The sequence below is a fragment of the Prunus mume genome, linkage group LG4 (assembly GCF_029339155.1).
Source record: "Prunus mume cultivar Tortuosa linkage group LG4, ASM2933915v1, whole genome shotgun sequence".
Classification (NCBI taxonomy): domain Eukaryota; kingdom Viridiplantae; phylum Streptophyta; class Magnoliopsida; order Rosales; family Rosaceae; genus Prunus; species Prunus mume.
In genome coordinates, this window is record NC_142701.1 from 6,157,468 (window position 1) to 6,173,721 (window position 16,254).

The 16,254-nt window shown below is 36.5% G+C and overlaps 2 protein-coding genes across 2 annotated transcripts; both read right to left on the reverse strand.

Annotated features, from left to right (window-relative positions):
• Positions 1-4,924: 4,924 nt before the first annotated feature.
• On the reverse strand, positions 4,925-8,973 carry LOC103328305 (bifunctional riboflavin kinase/FMN phosphatase-like). Its single transcript, XM_008230691.3, has 10 exons — positions 8,458-8,973; positions 8,155-8,344; positions 7,685-7,815; positions 7,140-7,209; positions 6,729-6,794; positions 6,276-6,427; positions 6,114-6,191; positions 5,824-5,960; positions 5,470-5,559; positions 4,925-5,186 (listed from the first exon to the last, which is right to left on the reverse strand). Exons 1-10 carry the CDS (start codon positions 8,558-8,560, stop codon positions 5,025-5,027), a joined length of 1,179 nt encoding a protein of 392 aa, XP_008228913.2. The 5' UTR covers positions 8,561-8,973; the 3' UTR covers positions 4,925-5,024.
• A 1,252-nt stretch (positions 8,974-10,225) lies between these two features.
• Positions 10,226-15,892, reverse strand: LOC103328304 (14-3-3-like protein D). Its single transcript, XM_008230690.3, has 7 exons — positions 15,681-15,892; positions 14,864-15,170; positions 14,662-14,749; positions 13,996-14,105; positions 13,767-13,915; positions 10,738-10,793; positions 10,226-10,655 (listed from the first exon to the last, which is right to left on the reverse strand). Exons 1-7 carry the CDS (start codon positions 15,751-15,753, stop codon positions 10,653-10,655), a joined length of 786 nt encoding a protein of 261 aa, XP_008228912.1. The 5' UTR covers positions 15,754-15,892; the 3' UTR covers positions 10,226-10,652.
• Positions 15,893-16,254: the final 362 nt, after the last annotated feature.

Here is a 16,254-nt window from a genome sequence, read left to right on the forward strand (position 1 = left end):
GGCGACAAAAAACATAACAAAAACGCAAAGAGACTAATCCAGAATTCACTAGCAAGATATACAAGGGTATTAAGAGATTAGGTGACTTTCAAATCAAACCTTTCAACCAGCTTTGATTCTCAAATACAGAACATCCCTCTACATCTTATGGATTTGCTAAGACCTCAATCTCTCAACTCCTTTATTGATATCGATTTTTTGATGATTTTGTAGAGAGTTTCATGAGGGTGTTTTAGATAGTGCAGGAGGGTTTCAAGGAGGGAGAGATAAGGTTTTCAGAGACGGGGGAAAATCTGAAAATTTGTCGAGCGCGAATTCACTTAAGTACATTTTTTTTAGCGTGTTTTAAAAGAAGACGCTTGTTAATGAGAGATAAGATTTTCAAAGACGGGTGAAAATTTGAAATTTATCGAGCGCGAATTCACTTAAGCGGCCATTTTTTAGCGTGTTTTAAAAGACAACGCTTTTTTAATAAAAAAAAATTGTCATTTTTACATATAATAGACGACGGTTTTTTATAAAAAGCGTCATCTTTACATACAATAGACGAAGGTTTTATAAAAAGCGTCATCTTTACATACAATAGACGACGATTTTTTATAAAAAACGTCATCTTTACATACAATAGACGACGGCTTTACAAAAAGCGTTATCTTTACATACAATAGACGATTTTTTACCGCTACACTCCTTGACCCTATATGAATACAATGACTGAATTTGATCTTCAATTTAAAATATTTACATTAGTGGATACCACAAAATCTTATGTTATATTTAACGAAAGTATAAATAAACTCTTAATTGTTACCAAAACATTCTTTATTGCTTAATTAAAGCATACAAAAGCTAGGGAGATATGACAATCATTATTAATTAATTAATTAAAGCATAAAAAAAGAAAAAGGATAGGAATGCTCTAAGAGCACTTTCACCTCTATGGGAGAAGGGCAACAGAAATTACTATTCACTTTAATTTATTTTTTAATTTTTTAATATTTAAACGTTTAATTTTGATAAGATTTTCGATTGCCACGTGTCACTATTTATTATAAAATTCTCATATCAAATTTCAGATAAAATTTTCGAATAAGATTTTCAGATTAAATTTTCGAATAAAATTTTTGGATAAGGTTTTCGGTTTCTACGTGTCCATATTTATTATAAAATTTACATCTCACTCATCATACAATTGAAATACTCCCGATCCTCATAGTTTGACACAATCGAGTCATTGGCAGAGGCGGTTCCACCGGATCATGACGTGGGGGAGTATTTTCCTTCGGATGACGTAATAGTGCCATTATTTTGGACACCGAATGCACCACAAGAACCGACTGCGGATATTATTCACTTGAGGAGCCATGTGTAATGGTTTTCCTCTTTTTTATTTTGCCTTGAATAATCTATTAAAAAAATGAAATTGGAAACGACAATTAAATTATTTTTACTTCGTCGCCAAGATTTTGACCGCTTCGAACATTTGCCCACAAGCCTTGGCTTCGGTGGAAGAGGCCATTTGTATTTTTACATAAATGGAATTTAGTAGTAGAAAATTTGGTGTGGAAAGTGAAAAATATTGTAAGGAGAAGAATTTGTATGAATATTTGGTGTGGAAAGTGAATACTATTGGTAGGTATTTATAGAAAAAAATTCCAAATTTTTTCGATTTTTTTTAGCCAAAAAATGGGCGACCATTGGATTGGGCGAGATTTTCGAATCGGAGCCTCCAGGAGAAGTCACATGGCTTGTAGCCGTTGGTTTTTAGCTGACGCAATCTTGGCGTCAACATTGACGATCTGCCCGAAGGCTAAGGCCAAATCTCTCCATGGGCTTGCCCAAGCTCGTGGGTCCCACGCCTTGTGCGGGCTAGGTCTTGCACACTGGAGCTTCCTTCCTAACCTAGGACCCCCCTCTTGCTTGGGCTACACCATTGTGGTGGACTTGCTCTAAGAGCATCCACAGTGAGAGGGTGTATAATGAGGTGTATGTTAAATATATACTCTTTGTAATCGAAATCACCCGGAATGGAGAGGTATAAACGAGTGTAAATTTGCATTACCACCATGAGATGCAAATTTAGATGCACATATACATCTTTTTTTACATCTCTTGCAGGTGGGACCTACATGAGAAAATATGAAAAAAAAGGACAAAAGTGGGACCTACAGCAGAAAAGGTGAAAGAAATCAATTATACATTTTTAGATTTATATTTTCTCCACTTGAGTAAAAATTACATTTATAACCCCCGGAGATATAAAGAGAATGTAAAAATGACTTTACACCCCCAAAAATACACCATCCCACTGTAAATGCTCTAAGGGGTTTGAACCCCTTACCTCCAAGCTGCACGCGAAGTAAAACTTCTTGTTGTTTTAATTTCATATAACTACTATATATAACGGGTTCCAAGGAAGGATTTTTTTTTTTTAAACTCTTCATGCATGGGTTCTTCCTTCTTCTTCCCACTCTCTCTCTCTCTCTCTCTCTCTCTCCCTCCCTCTCTCTTTTTCTTTCTTCTTTTTCTTCCTCTCTCCCTCGGTTTCTTTGGCCAACCATCCAGCCATTGAAGGGGTCACATTTCTTCTCCCCAAGCCATGGTTTCTGGTTTGCAGGGGTCAATTTGCCTCAATGCGGATCCGCCCCTTCAAATGCTAGTGGAGGTTGTGACGGAAAGGGCGACTTTGATTCAATTGAAAGTTTGAGGGGAAATGTTTAGAGCATCAGAAACAAAGCTAGGAGACTACTATAGCATACGATGCGAAAACAAAATATAAAATGAAATCCTAATGGAAAGCTTCAACTTGAACTAGGTCCTTGAAGTGTTGGAGTAGGTCCTCCATGCTCATGACTGACATCGGCCTTATCTCTAACCCTTACGCGCGCTAACCTGAAACCATAAGAGGATCAAAGATTAACTTCCCACTAAAAAACTACACGGCAGACTTTAACTTAAAACAAAGAACCATGCTCTCTCTGTCTCTCTTAGATCAAATTAGAAAATTAGGGAAAAAAAATTGGACCTGTCCATTTTGAACTTCCTCCGGACCGACAGCTAAAATGTAGTTGTACGGTGCCATCTGGGTTTGTCGTACCAGCAAACACAAGAACAATATCAGTAAACAAACACAAGGCTGGGTTAAACAAGGTTTGCTTCAGGTATTATGTCTCGGTTCAGCAAAGAAATTGACAATGTCGGAGCCATATTCATAACGAAAATGAATGGGGTGTTGCCCTCACTATGTTCATGCAGTGCAAGAGAGACTGAATCTTTAGGCTCATCAGAATGGTATTATAACAGGCCTCTCCATCTTGCCATCTTCACCCTCCGCTGAGTAATACAGCTTAAAGCAATCGGGAATCAAGTTGCAACCACAGCTTTTTTCGAAAATGGTAACAGCAACAAGATGAAACGTCAAGAGATCATGAAACGAAAAAAAAAAAAATGCGATCATCATATAGCTCTAATGTTGCCAACTGATGATCTCTGCTCAATGCATCAGATACAGTGATATCTATCAATTCAGTCCATAAAATGCACCATCCCCTTCATTCACCTGCGCATGCAACATGACTAACGATGTAAGCACGTCCAGACACATACAAGAAATTCTGGGGGCCCAACTGTAGTGCTTTAAAACGTACAGATAATGGACCAAAACAGCAACACCAATCATAGAATTTGACCATTCTATCCTCACCAAGTGAATGAGTAGAGAAGAAACTGGGTTAGCTACTCCAATCCAATCCAATCCATCTGGCTCAGTTCCAGCTAAGTCAATTATGAAAACTGCACTGACCGAGCTTCGTCAAGTTTTTAACCCACTGAGTCTCTAATCCGGTTTTTCATCAAAAGACCAAACATATTAATCGCAGATATAATTTCATTCGAGATGCTTTGCAAGAAGGTGTGGTGGATTTGAGATATTGCAAGTTTGAAGAACAAGTAGCTGATATATTTACAAAAGCATTGCCTAAGGATCGGTTCAACTACTTCAGAGGTTTGCTGGGAGTTAAACCGGTCAACAATTTAGAAGGGAATGTCGAAATGTAAGCTCTTTACTGGTTTTAGTTTTAGTTAGACAAGTGTAGGGTCTAGATGAGATCTAATTTTGTAAGACTCATATGTCTTAGATTTGTGCCAAGTGTCAAGCTTATATTGCTGACACATTTGTAAGGCTAGGATACATTCTCTGCCCATGTAAAAGAGAATGTTTCTGTTAGAAAGTGTGAGCAATGTTTTGAAAGGCGAGGCGTTGTGAGGCTTTTTAGTCGTGCTATATAAGGCGTAAACCTTGAAGCAGTGATGTGTAAACCTTTTGAACATTAATTTATTTTAATAAGAAAAATTTATGAATAATACAATATAATTAAATTGTACAACTAATTCTTGTTGAACCATAACAATTATAAGTACTAATTGTCATTCAAAGCATACTTGAATGCGCATCTCAAGTATTTTTTCCCCCTCTATTTCTTTTGCATACTTCCACGTACGATCTTTTCAATTCCTAGCTATAAAACAACATCATTAATAAGTCCACGTGTTAATAAAATTTTATGGAACTTCAAATTACAGTTGCGAAGAATTAGAGAGAAAAATAGAATGGCTTACTCTTGCTAGTCTAAGGATGAAGAGAATTCATGAAATTGATGGAGATTATCTAGTAAGGGTAGGAATTAGGGTTGGACTATACAATATATATATATATATATATAGGTCCATCTGTTAATATATTAATTTAGAAAAAAAAAAGAAAAGGTAAGTAGAATAAAGGCTACAACCGGCTGGAGTTAGAATATTTCCAGATAGCTTTATCTTAGAATCTATAGCATTTTGAGCACCACCAACAAATGTGGCCATTTTTGTGCACAAGATCACATGGTGATAGAAGTGGGCAATAACAATCATGGAAACAAAATGAAGCTAAGAACATTTTACTTCCACCATTAAATCAGTGTAAATTTATCATCAAAGTTGTAATAGGGTACATAATCACTTTTTCTTTTTCTCCCAACAAATCAGTATTGTTGTATCTCATCACAGCCAATCATGTCCTCCACAGAAAAAGGTTCTGGATACAGAGGCACACAACCATGGTGACTGAATATTGGCAGATCCAATGAAGCACTCGCAATAGACTTACATTCCTTGAGTGTTTCTGCATCCATGGATGTAATTTCCTGCAATACATGCATAGTTTTGCTTAGAACATATACTAATTTGACTAATGATACATTCATTGCATTAAAATAACAAAATATCAATAAGAATTTAATGTTTGATATACTTCATGAGCCGAAACCCCAGGCCAATTCAGTCACAGAGTTTGGACTTGAACATCGTGAAAGTGGTTTCATGGATTCAGATTAGACGCACTACTCAACAAAAAGAACAGAGCAGTACATAAACTAAATGATGTCCTCCATATCTTTGAACTGTATCAGTTTACAAACATGCTATTACCTTATTCGATCCCCGGATGTAGCCGACAAGCAGCAGTTTCATTTGCTGTTTGGATATACAGCAATTGTTTCCATCAACTGTATATATTTGCTAAATCAAAGGGCAAAAACATCTTCATCAATATAACTTTTTGAATTGATAAAAACATAGTGCATATCAAAATGGAACTAACCGCATCCATGCAAACTTAGGAATCAACATAGAAATAACTTGTTTTAGATAAAGTTGGAAGAAAGCAAAACAGAATCACTTTATAAAATGGCCAGTTGGTAAGCTAATTCTTTTCAACAGATTCCAATTACAGAATTAATATACAGATTGAATGAAATTAACTAGTTAGGGTAGAATACTCACAATGTTTTTATTAGGAGAACAGGAACTGTAATCTAATCCAATTCCAACCACTACTCTGTAGGTCTTCTCCATATCAGCTACAGCCCAACCAAAGAAAACTCCCCAAACTTGGTCAGGGAGAGTTGATCTTCCATCCTCTGGTTATTTTTAGAGTTTTGATTAAGTTCAATACAAATTTGCACAAATCTTAACCATGAACTTAGAATGTATTAAACTCCTGCTCAGTCAAACAACTTGATGAACAGATATATTACGTCATGGTAAGTTATGTAATAAAAAGATTCACCAACCTGTGACTTCACCGACAAACCCATTGACATTGAGACCACTGAAATAAATTGGTTCAATTGGCAGTGCATTATCTACCCCTGCAACCATTAACTGACCAATTATTGAACAGGGAAGGAAAGCCCCATTACCAATTACATGCAAATATTTGAAGAGAGATATACAGTCTTCAAATGGAGGAAGACCCCAATGCTCAGGCTGAAACTCCAAAAGCGAATGAAGCACAGTATTTGCAAGGGAAGAACAAGTAGCTTCACCACGAGGTGGAACAGCCACTACCTCCATTCGGGCAGCATTGGCAGCTTTAACACCAACCCTGTTGAAATATATTTGATTAATTACAAATGTTTGTGACTAATATAGACTACAGTCAGCAAAGCTCTCTCTCTCTCTCTCTCTCTCTTTTGGCTGCATAAGGAACATGAATGACCTGGCAGCACATGCTGCATCAGTAACCACCACTTGAATGAAACGTTTAATGAAAAGACAGCTTAAATTAATCAGCAATGTATGTCTGTAAATATCAACTCTACTTAGCATACCGTGGAATCTGATGGACTATTGATAAGACTGAAACAAATTTCATATGAGATGTATATGTTTGTGACTAATCTTACACTGAGTCTTCAATCACAAGGCAGTGAACTGCATCCACGCCCATTTGCTTTGCTGCCTCTTCAAATCTGTAAAAGTTTGGGAAGTACATTAATATCAGCTAAAAGGAAAATAAAATGTATATGAGATGATATTTTCTTCTTAACAGAAATTGAAGCGAACACTAGTGGAAATGTTATCATTCCGACACTAGTGAACACTAGAAAATGGAAGTACAGTAATGAAATTTTTTCTGCCACAAGTTTTTGCTAACATCATTTCAGCAGATTCATTTCATAATGACTTCTTTTCTATTTTCATGGAGACTGATCAGGCCTTTAGATGCCTTCCATGTTGAAGGGGGTGGAGAATTCCAAAGTTCCATTTGTATATGTTCAAGGAAGCATTAAGTTTTCTGTGAATTCACTACTTACAAATCTGGAGAGGGCTTCCCCGCTTTAACCTGGTCACTGCCAAGAATCACCGAAAACCTTTCTTTCCAACCTATAATTAAGACATGAGAAAATCAGAGAAACCACAGGCCATCCATTATGTTAAAAAAATTTGAATGAGAATAACACAGACTTGAAGGTTATTTTAGAACAATTTAACATGAGAGAGAAAGAGAGAGAGAGAGAGAGAGAGAGAGGGAGGCAATCTTCATAATTACTATAAAGATCAAATTTGCTCAAGGAATGAAATAAGTCAACAAAATCATGCCAATTTGCCATTATCAACAATAATCAATTTTTTTTAATTACTTAGCAGCAGTAGCTTCAATCTCAGCTACCTTATTAAAGACTACAATTAAGAAAATAACAGTAACAATCAATAGTAGGGCAAGAGGCAGCAACACAATGACTTTCATTTCATTGTCAAATTTTGGCTCAGCAAAGTGATATTATATATGTTATTAATAACAACAATCAAAAGCTAAGTATTTAGGAACCTGGAGAGGCAAAGAAGAAATTGTACAGACCTCGATGGTGAGAGATCTTTGCATCTATGTATTCTCGTAAGGAGTTCGAAGCAAGAGCTATAGGCACACCACGGTCATGGAAATGTTTGATAAGGCGATTAGCACCAGGAAGAGCTTTCGAGTACAACCACCTAAATGTACACAGTCAACAACTTAGCACATAAGGAGACAATTCAAAGGCCAGCAAGAACACATGCACATACAAGTAAATCATAAAATGAGAATGCTTATCAATTATCACCACGCTGAAATCGGTACTACATAGCTACTATTTTAAAATGTGGGGCTTGATATCACAAAAGCTCTTTGCTTGCTTCCAGAGAACTTTCAAACGTGTTAAGACATCTAAATGAATGCTCACATCACATGTACACAAATGATATGAGATAAATTTGAAAACTGGGAGCAGCTCAAAGAAGTATGATTATATATATAATTATGGTTATCTGTGGCATAGAGAAGAGCCTTACTTTTCTTGATACATGGGGATGATTTCTTGGATAAACTGATCAGGGGTCAATGGGAGACCATAGTCCTTAACAACAGAAGTTGCTGAGTCTTTCAATGTCATCCCCAAACTCTTCTTCTCTTCCCTTTCCTTATCCAAAACTTTCCCATACCTGGCCAAGAATTCCTGGAAAACCCCCTTTGTAGCCCGCTCTGAACCACAGGCACAAACAAAAGACACAAGAGTTTGATACTTAAACAAAAAAGAGAGTAACCCAGCAAGCCAAAACAAATGGGGTTTTGAATTAGGAGAAGATATTTGAGACCTGTGTCTATAAGGGTCCCATCCAAATCAAAAATGACAGCCAAGATCTTGGGTTTTGGGGCCTCTGCATTGCAGTGTTTGGAGGCACAGTCACAGCAGCTCATGGCTGGGCCAAAAGGGTCAGTCTTTTGTGTGTGTGTGCAAATGAGGAATTGTCAAGAGAGGTTTTCCAAAGATTGAGAAAAACTGAAAACCAAGAATTTGATTGGAATTGGTTTTCTTCTGTTTGTGTATGTCATTATATAAACCATCTGATGGGCAGGGCAAGTTGTGAGTGGTTAAGCCAAAATATCTTTTTTGGGTGTTGTGAGGAAGAAGATGGGTTTGCTAGCTTAATGGGCATTCGAATGGCATTGTTCTAAAGGTGCCTGCAAATTGAATGCAAGTTGTGATCGAGATGCGATATTGCAAATTGAAGGAAGACAAATTCACTCTCCTCTGTTTTTCCTTTCTTTCATTTTCAGCAGAACAATTCTACTGCACTCGAGCAAACAGTGTCCTTCAGTCGTAAATCACTATACGAACTTCCACGGAGCCACAATTTATAATTTTTTTTTATTTTATTTGTTTGGTAAAATGGGCTGGGCAGAGTCTTTCTTTTATGTTTGGTAAGCAAAACGTTACGAAGTGTTCCAATTCTCTACGGACTTGGCATTTTCTATGGCGGATCTGGATCTGCCTTCTCTTTGTTTTGATACTATACCGACGGATAAAACTATAAACAACCTCCAATAAAAGATAAATAAATAATTAAACCCCAAAAAAAAAAAAAAACTCAAACTAACATTTTTTGTTTTTATTGATGGACCAAACTAACACCGTTGCAGTTTCGACACCGAAAATGGCTCTTTAATATTTTAGCGAAAAATGTAAACGTTAATATTCGTCTTTAACAAAAAAAAATTAGAAGAGCATAATGAAAGTCTATCTATGCTGATAGCAAAATTAGTAAATTCAAAGTCCGAAATAATGAAATTCAACACAAGGATATAGCCGGCTGGCTTGTTATGCCAATTGGAGCCATTGAGTTGAGAAGGTGCACGTTGGCATGAAAAACTTTTGATTGTAATGGCAATTTCAGCCATTAATTCAATCTTGTATTTCTTGTTGACCTCTCTGATAAATCAGCCGTTTGGAGTTTATGATTTGCAAACAAATACGTAATTTTTTTAAACATATATAAACGATATTGAGGAATGGGAATTCGAACATGGCGCAGCATTATTATTGTTAAAGCGATGCATGTTTAAACAGTGATTAACAAGTGGCTACAGAGGCATTATCAAACATGCAGGTACGAATATATTCTTTAATTACAATCCCACTTCAAACAACATCTTTCAGCTGGTTGCCAGCCCAGGAACCTGTTCCTCTATACCTCAAGTTCACACCATTCCAACGTTCGAGCACAACAAGACCCATACCAAGAAGAAGCTACTTGGGTTGAAGGGTTAAAGGGGGTGCCGATTGGATAACTCAAAGATCCGAGGTATGTTTTAATACGAAATGAACGTCGACTTCAAAATTTTGTCCAAGTTGAAGGAACTATACTCCGGTGAGTTATCTAATCGATCGGATCCATTCCTAGGCACCAAACATAGCCTCAATGTAACAAAGCGGATTACTTTTCTCACCATATTCTTCCATGTCATCATTCGATGGCTAGTAATGTCTAAAGTGCATTTTATGGATTGTTGCAAACAGTATCCAACATGAAACAATCAAACTAGAGACCACTTAACATACACAGCTAAAGCATAACAACAAAGTAAGAAACAAGACCGCGTGGACTTTTAATATAACAGCGTCAACATACATTCAAATTTAGTACACCAAACAGCGCAAATCAGTATGAATTCGTCCATCTGGGCTATGGCATTTTCACTAATACAAGAAAATCACCCTAAGCAATCAGGTCAAATCCCCTATACTTAATCCGAGATCACTGAAAAGGGAAAAGCTAGTGCGAATGCAGCTCAGACCATGTCCAGATACAATGCTATAATAAACCACACCACATAACACGGGACTTGACTCAAATGGAAAAATAAAAATAAAAAAGAAGAAAATCAGTACAAAAATAAGAACATAGGTAAACAATGAACTCCTAATTTTGTCCAACACCAAGGTACACAAGACTCAGATCCATCCTTGATCCATAATACACAGTGAGCGCATTCTAAGGTGCTACCTGCATCACTGCCAGAGAGAAATAAATGAGAAGAGTAGTCAAACAAATCAGAATACTAATTGACAGCTAAGAAATATGCGAGATACTCACAGCCGCATCTTCCAGCCCACCAACCCTGGCAGTGCCATTCACCTTCTGGGAATCTTCTGCAGCAGAAATACAAAAAACGATAGTAAGAATTAAAGAAGGTGCTTGGTATTTAAAATTGATCCAATTTGCTACCCATCAACAAGCTTATATTTCATACTTGGTTATTTATGGCAGGTCAGTTTTCTATTATGGACTTCAATTTTACAAAAAAATTTGGTGCCCTCAATTGCTACTATACAAAAAAGGCATCATTCAAAGCAGCAAATAAGGGTGGAGAGATCTCTTATTAATCATTAGATTCCATTCCATCAAAGCGCCCCAAAAGAACCTCTAAACATCAAGGATAACAATTTTTCTCAACTCTACATATCATTTCAAAGTGTAGAAAAACAAATATAAACTAAATGCTTGGAATGTACATCAGAAATGCATGCTCAACGTTAATTACTGAATGAAACTTATCATGGTTGAGCTTACTGAAAACTTGGTTTGTTCTGACATCCACTCACTAAGTCATAATTAGAGACAGAAGCTATTTTGCTAGTCAAGAATCAACGTATACAATGTAAAACATCAGAGACAAAAGTTGTCCAACAAGCAGCCAAGTTGTACATAATTTATGTTTCCTACCCTATTCTGCTTCACACAATAAAAAATTCTGTGACATGCTATTTAAACCACTAAGGAAACCAATGTTTGTACACTTTCCTAACCACACCATTCCCCCACCCTTTTTCCTCAATATGTGCACATACGCACGCTTTGTGAAAAAGATGTGTTGAACAATAACCATAAATGATAGTAACATTTTCTTTCCTTCTGTCCTGTCTAAGATGATAGCATTTTCATATGCTAACTTTCTTCTAACTGATATGCTTTCAATGCAGAAATACCTGCCAAGATACTGAACAACTAAATGCATGCACACCAGGCCTTCTTACAATTCAAATTTCATACTCTAACAAACTTGATGCGAACCAATCCAATTTTGTTTACAATGTTACAAACTCTGAATGCATAGCGTTTCGTAATCCAAGCTCATAAAACTATTAACACATTCATATCCATTCATTATAGTGTTTAATTAATTGTTTAAAGTTCAGATGACACAAACTTACTACCAATTCTGATCTCTAGCATGCAAATATATTTCCTTCCAACATGATTAACAGGGAGACTATAGAATCAATAAAATACGTCAACATGCACTTCAACAGCCATTCCTTTAAAACCTTTCTGACACTGACATTACTGCAATGTCTCTTCATTTATAGATGATTTTTACTTATCCATTCCGACTGGTAATTTGAGCTCTCTATTTATGGTCAACTTGTCCCACTCTTAAGAAAACTCAAGTCTTCTTGTCGTAGTTAGACCAATATATTACTGGCCTTCACATAGAAAGTTATTTTGGAAAACTACCATGATGAAATACAATACAAATTCAGAAAATAAAAATGGTCACAACTCAATGGGACCGTTTTCACTAGTTTTCCACCTTCAAGTGCCATTTATCTAAAATTTCTCTTCTATAGAATCACATCATCACAGTCCTCCCCCTTTTTTTTTCCCCCATTTAACTTATGTTCACCAAAATTCATCAATTTCAGACAAACCATGTACATTTTAATTTATTTTTCAAAGCAAGTTTTTTACGAGCTTAAAAATCCGAGTAAGTTTAATTTTCAAGATGATGGTGGGATAGTTAATGCAATGCAATGCACTATTGTCAATTATCATTAGTCCGTTGGCACATTTATTGTTTTACAATTTTTTTTTTAAAACCAAACAAGATCCCTCAAAATCAACTATACTGCAACAAGTGCCATCCTAGAACTTACACTTCCAAAGGCTAAGGTTTACTTGTTTTGTTCTTAAAGTTTCCCTTTCATAACAACCTTGATCTCATTGGCTGTGGTGGGTGACTGATGAGTTGCAGACGAGGCAACTCACTGAAGGACAGAACCTGCACACCTATATTGACCCAAGGATGCCAACGGGTCTAACCCAGTGGAAAAGGGACTTGACTTTAAGACTAGTGGTCTTAAAGTCATAGTAGTTTAGACTATCGCTTGTACTAAAAAAAAAAAATATTGACCCGAGGATAATTGTGATACACTTGTTTGTCTTTTTTGGTCAACAATACATTTGTTTGTCACCAGAAACATTCTCAGTCCCAAATTAGGAAAGGAGCATTTCCTTTGAAGGGTATTTGATTCTAAGAATACATATAAAATAGAGATATTCTGCTAGCAGTAAATGAAATATGAGCTAGGTTTTAGATAAGAGACATTTAACTCACAAGCCAAACAATATTTCACCAACCAAGATGCCCAGTTTATCAGTTACCAAACTAGCAGATTTTTCTTAGAGAAATCATACGCACACTACATGACCATTTTGCCCATGAAGTTTATATGATATTCAAAATTCCATTTAAAAAATCCGAGGTCTTTTAATTTAATCTTCTTTCCATAGTAATTTTTCATGAAATTAAAATTTGACCAGAAAATTTTGAAAACACTGCAAATGTTAATAGCCAATTCCTTTGAACCTTGAAATCTGAAGAGAGAGGAATGGCAGCCAGTCTATGATTGTAAACCCTAATAAACAAAGTTTCTCAACTAGCTTATGCAACCTTTTAAAGTGATTACTCTACAATAGTGGGTGAGACTTGAGCACGCGCACCATTGTTTTCCCTTTAGGAAGATCGTTGAAAAGCGCGCACACACACACACACACACACACAAGAATGGTAACAACAAATAACCAAAGCACACACACACACAAGCATAAGAATGGTAACAACAAATAACCAAAGCACACACACACACACACACACACACACAAGCATAAGAATGGTAACAACAAATAACCAAAGCATATAGCCTGAAGCAAATCCCAAAAGTGGGGAAAGCAATAATAGGAGGGGAAGGGGACTAATCCAATATAACATACTAATCCTCTAAACTTTCCTACACATGGGAATTATTTGCATGATTAACTCCTGAAATGATTAATACTATCACCTCCATCCTCTGGAAGGTCCGAAGTCCACAATGTGAGGTTGTCCCTTAGAAGCTGCATGATTAAGGTGCTATCTTTGTATGACTCCTCATTCAGCGAGTCAAGCTCAGCAATAGCTTCATCAAAAGCCATCTTTGCAAGGTGGCAAGCCCTGGAAAACAGTATTCACATCAAGAAGGGTATTATAACATAAATTAACACTAATCAACCAGAAGATAGCATCCTACAAACCTTTCTGGAGAATTCATGATCTCATAATAGAAGACTGAGAAATTCAAAGCCAGACCCAAGCGGATGGGATGTGTAGTTGGCAACTCACCTTCAGCAGCAATGGTGGCACTCTGCAAAGGGCATAAATTTTAAAAAGATAGGCAAGTGAGAGAGAGAGAGAGAGAGAGAGAGATCATGGAGAGAATTTTTTTTTCAGGGACAATGTTTGCCATGTTAAGCAGATGAACAAAAACTCCATGAGACAACATCCATATGCAAAAGTAATTCTCGCAAACAAATAAGTTATGCACAAATGCAGCTGACATACATTTTCAATTAACCAAAGATGAGAAACATTTTCTTTTATCAACCAAGACGATAAGTCCTATAAAAACAAGTTGAAAATCTGAATTAAAATAGAGGAAAACAGTGCTTTAACATTGACAGAACAAGAAAAGCCAAGATGCCAATTTGTCTTCCAAAAAAATCCTCAGTTAATAGTTAAGAAAGCATCCATTAGTTAGTGCGAATCCTTTCATGTATAAACAATAGAGGACAAGAAAAACGACCTTTCCAGATAGAACACAACAGTAACAGCCATCAAACAACAATTTTATAGCATAACAGAGAGGGAGGGAGGGAGGGAGAGAGAGAGAGAGAGAGAGAGAGAGAGAGAGAGAGAGTAACCTCATATGCTTTCTTCGACTGTTCAGCAGCCTCTTTTTTATCATCACCGCTCTTGAATTCTGCAAGATACCTATAATAATCTCCTTTCCTACAACCAAATTATTTCAAGGTCAACATTAGTTACCTTCATGATGCTCATTTCAAAACCCAGTGAAAAGATAAAAGAAAAATATCGCTTGGGTTTGGAGAAATGTAGTCTCACATCTTATAATAGAAAACAGTAGATTCACCAACTGTAGCTGAAGGAATTAGATGCTCATCGATCACTGTCATGATATCACCACAAATGGTCGAGAGCTCTGATTCAACCTTCTGCCTATACTCCTTGAGTTGCTTCACATGATTCTCATTTCCTTTTGCTTCCTCTTTCTGTTCTATTGATGATAGGATCCTCCATGATGCTCGACGAGAACCAACAACATTCTTGTACCCAACAGAGAGCAAGTTTCTCTCTTCAACTGTCAATTCAACATCAAGATTTGCAACCTTCTTCATTGCATCCACCATCTCTGTTAAAATTTAGAGAAGTCACAAAAAATAATCATTGTTTCAATCTACGATCAAGTAAAAGAACCCACACTTTTCACCACGGCATAAATATATTTAAGTAAGTGGAGCAATTCCCCCATTTAAAATCTCCATGGAGTTTTACTCTTTCACATTGGAGCTCCAAACAAAGATCCAATATAATAAAATCTTCTGGAAATAGATAAACTATGTTAATGGGTAATAAAATGCACACAAAATATAAATAACAATAACTATCCCTCCTTTACAATAACTATCTGAATGATCCTTAGTTCAGATCAGCATACAACGCAAAAATTGAAAGATTCTCCATTTTCCTTCACTTTCTCACCAACCAAACACTGAGTTAGCAAAAATGAAGCGACAGGAAAATAATATCAAACTCCATAACACACAGATACAGCAAGGAACGTGATTCACAAAATAATCACAATCAGTATCAAACAGAAATGTGTAGCAGAAGAAGCCAAATTAGAGGGAGAAACCCTAACCATCGTATCGCTCTGCCTGCTCAGAGAGCTTGGCAAGGTAGACGAAGTTTTCACGCTCTGTAGCGAAACCCATGGCGGATCTCAGAGAAAGAAAATCAGAGAATTCAAGGTTTTTCACAGCGTCGAGTTTGGGGTTTGGGCCTCGCGAATTCTTCGTCCTCTGATCTTACAGTCGACTCACAGACGCGCAAACTCTTTTATAAAAAAATTAAAAAAACCAAAACGGTCCAAGATTTAGTTTTATTAATATTTTTTAATTTATTTATTTCTGTCCCTTTTTTTTTGTCTAAATTTATTTTTGTCCCTTTGCCGCTAGAATTGGATTTCTTCGACAAAAATAAAAATTAAAAAGTAGAATAGGAATTTCCAGACAGTGTCTTAGACGTGTGGCCTATGGAAACGTGCCACATGTGGTTAGGACGAAATATCACGAGGCTTTACAGGGACGAATTACAATATGCCAAGTAATCGTCTAGGGGACCTAATGCGGATTATACGTCGATAGAAAAAATCACGGATTATACTCGTTTTTGTTGTAAAAAATGTGGTAAAGCCCACATAAATAAAAGAATGA

Coding starts and splice junctions, on each gene's coding strand:
- LOC103328304 (XM_008230690.3), bottom strand. CDS start 15,753: ATGGGTTTCGCTACAGAGCGTGAAAACTTCGTCTACCTTGCCAAGCTC. Junction 15,171..15,680: donor GCAGGCAGAGCGATACGATG/GTTAGGGTTTCT, acceptor AAATTTTAACAG/AGATGGTGGATGCAATGAAG. Junction 14,106..14,661: donor AGTCGAAGAAAGCATATGAG/GTTACTCTCTCT, acceptor TGCCCTTTGCAG/AGTGCCACCATTGCTGCTGA.
- LOC103328305 (XM_008230691.3), bottom strand. CDS start 8,560: ATGAGCTGCTGTGACTGTGCCTCCAAACACTGCAATGCAGAGGCCCCA. Junction 8,345..8,457: donor TGGGACCCTTATAGACACAG/GTCTCAAATATC, acceptor CCTGTGGTTCAG/AGCGGGCTACAAAGGGGGTT. Junction 5,961..6,113: donor GTTTGTCGGTGAAGTCACAG/GTTGGTGAATCT, acceptor AAAAATAACCAG/AGGATGGAAGATCAACTCTC.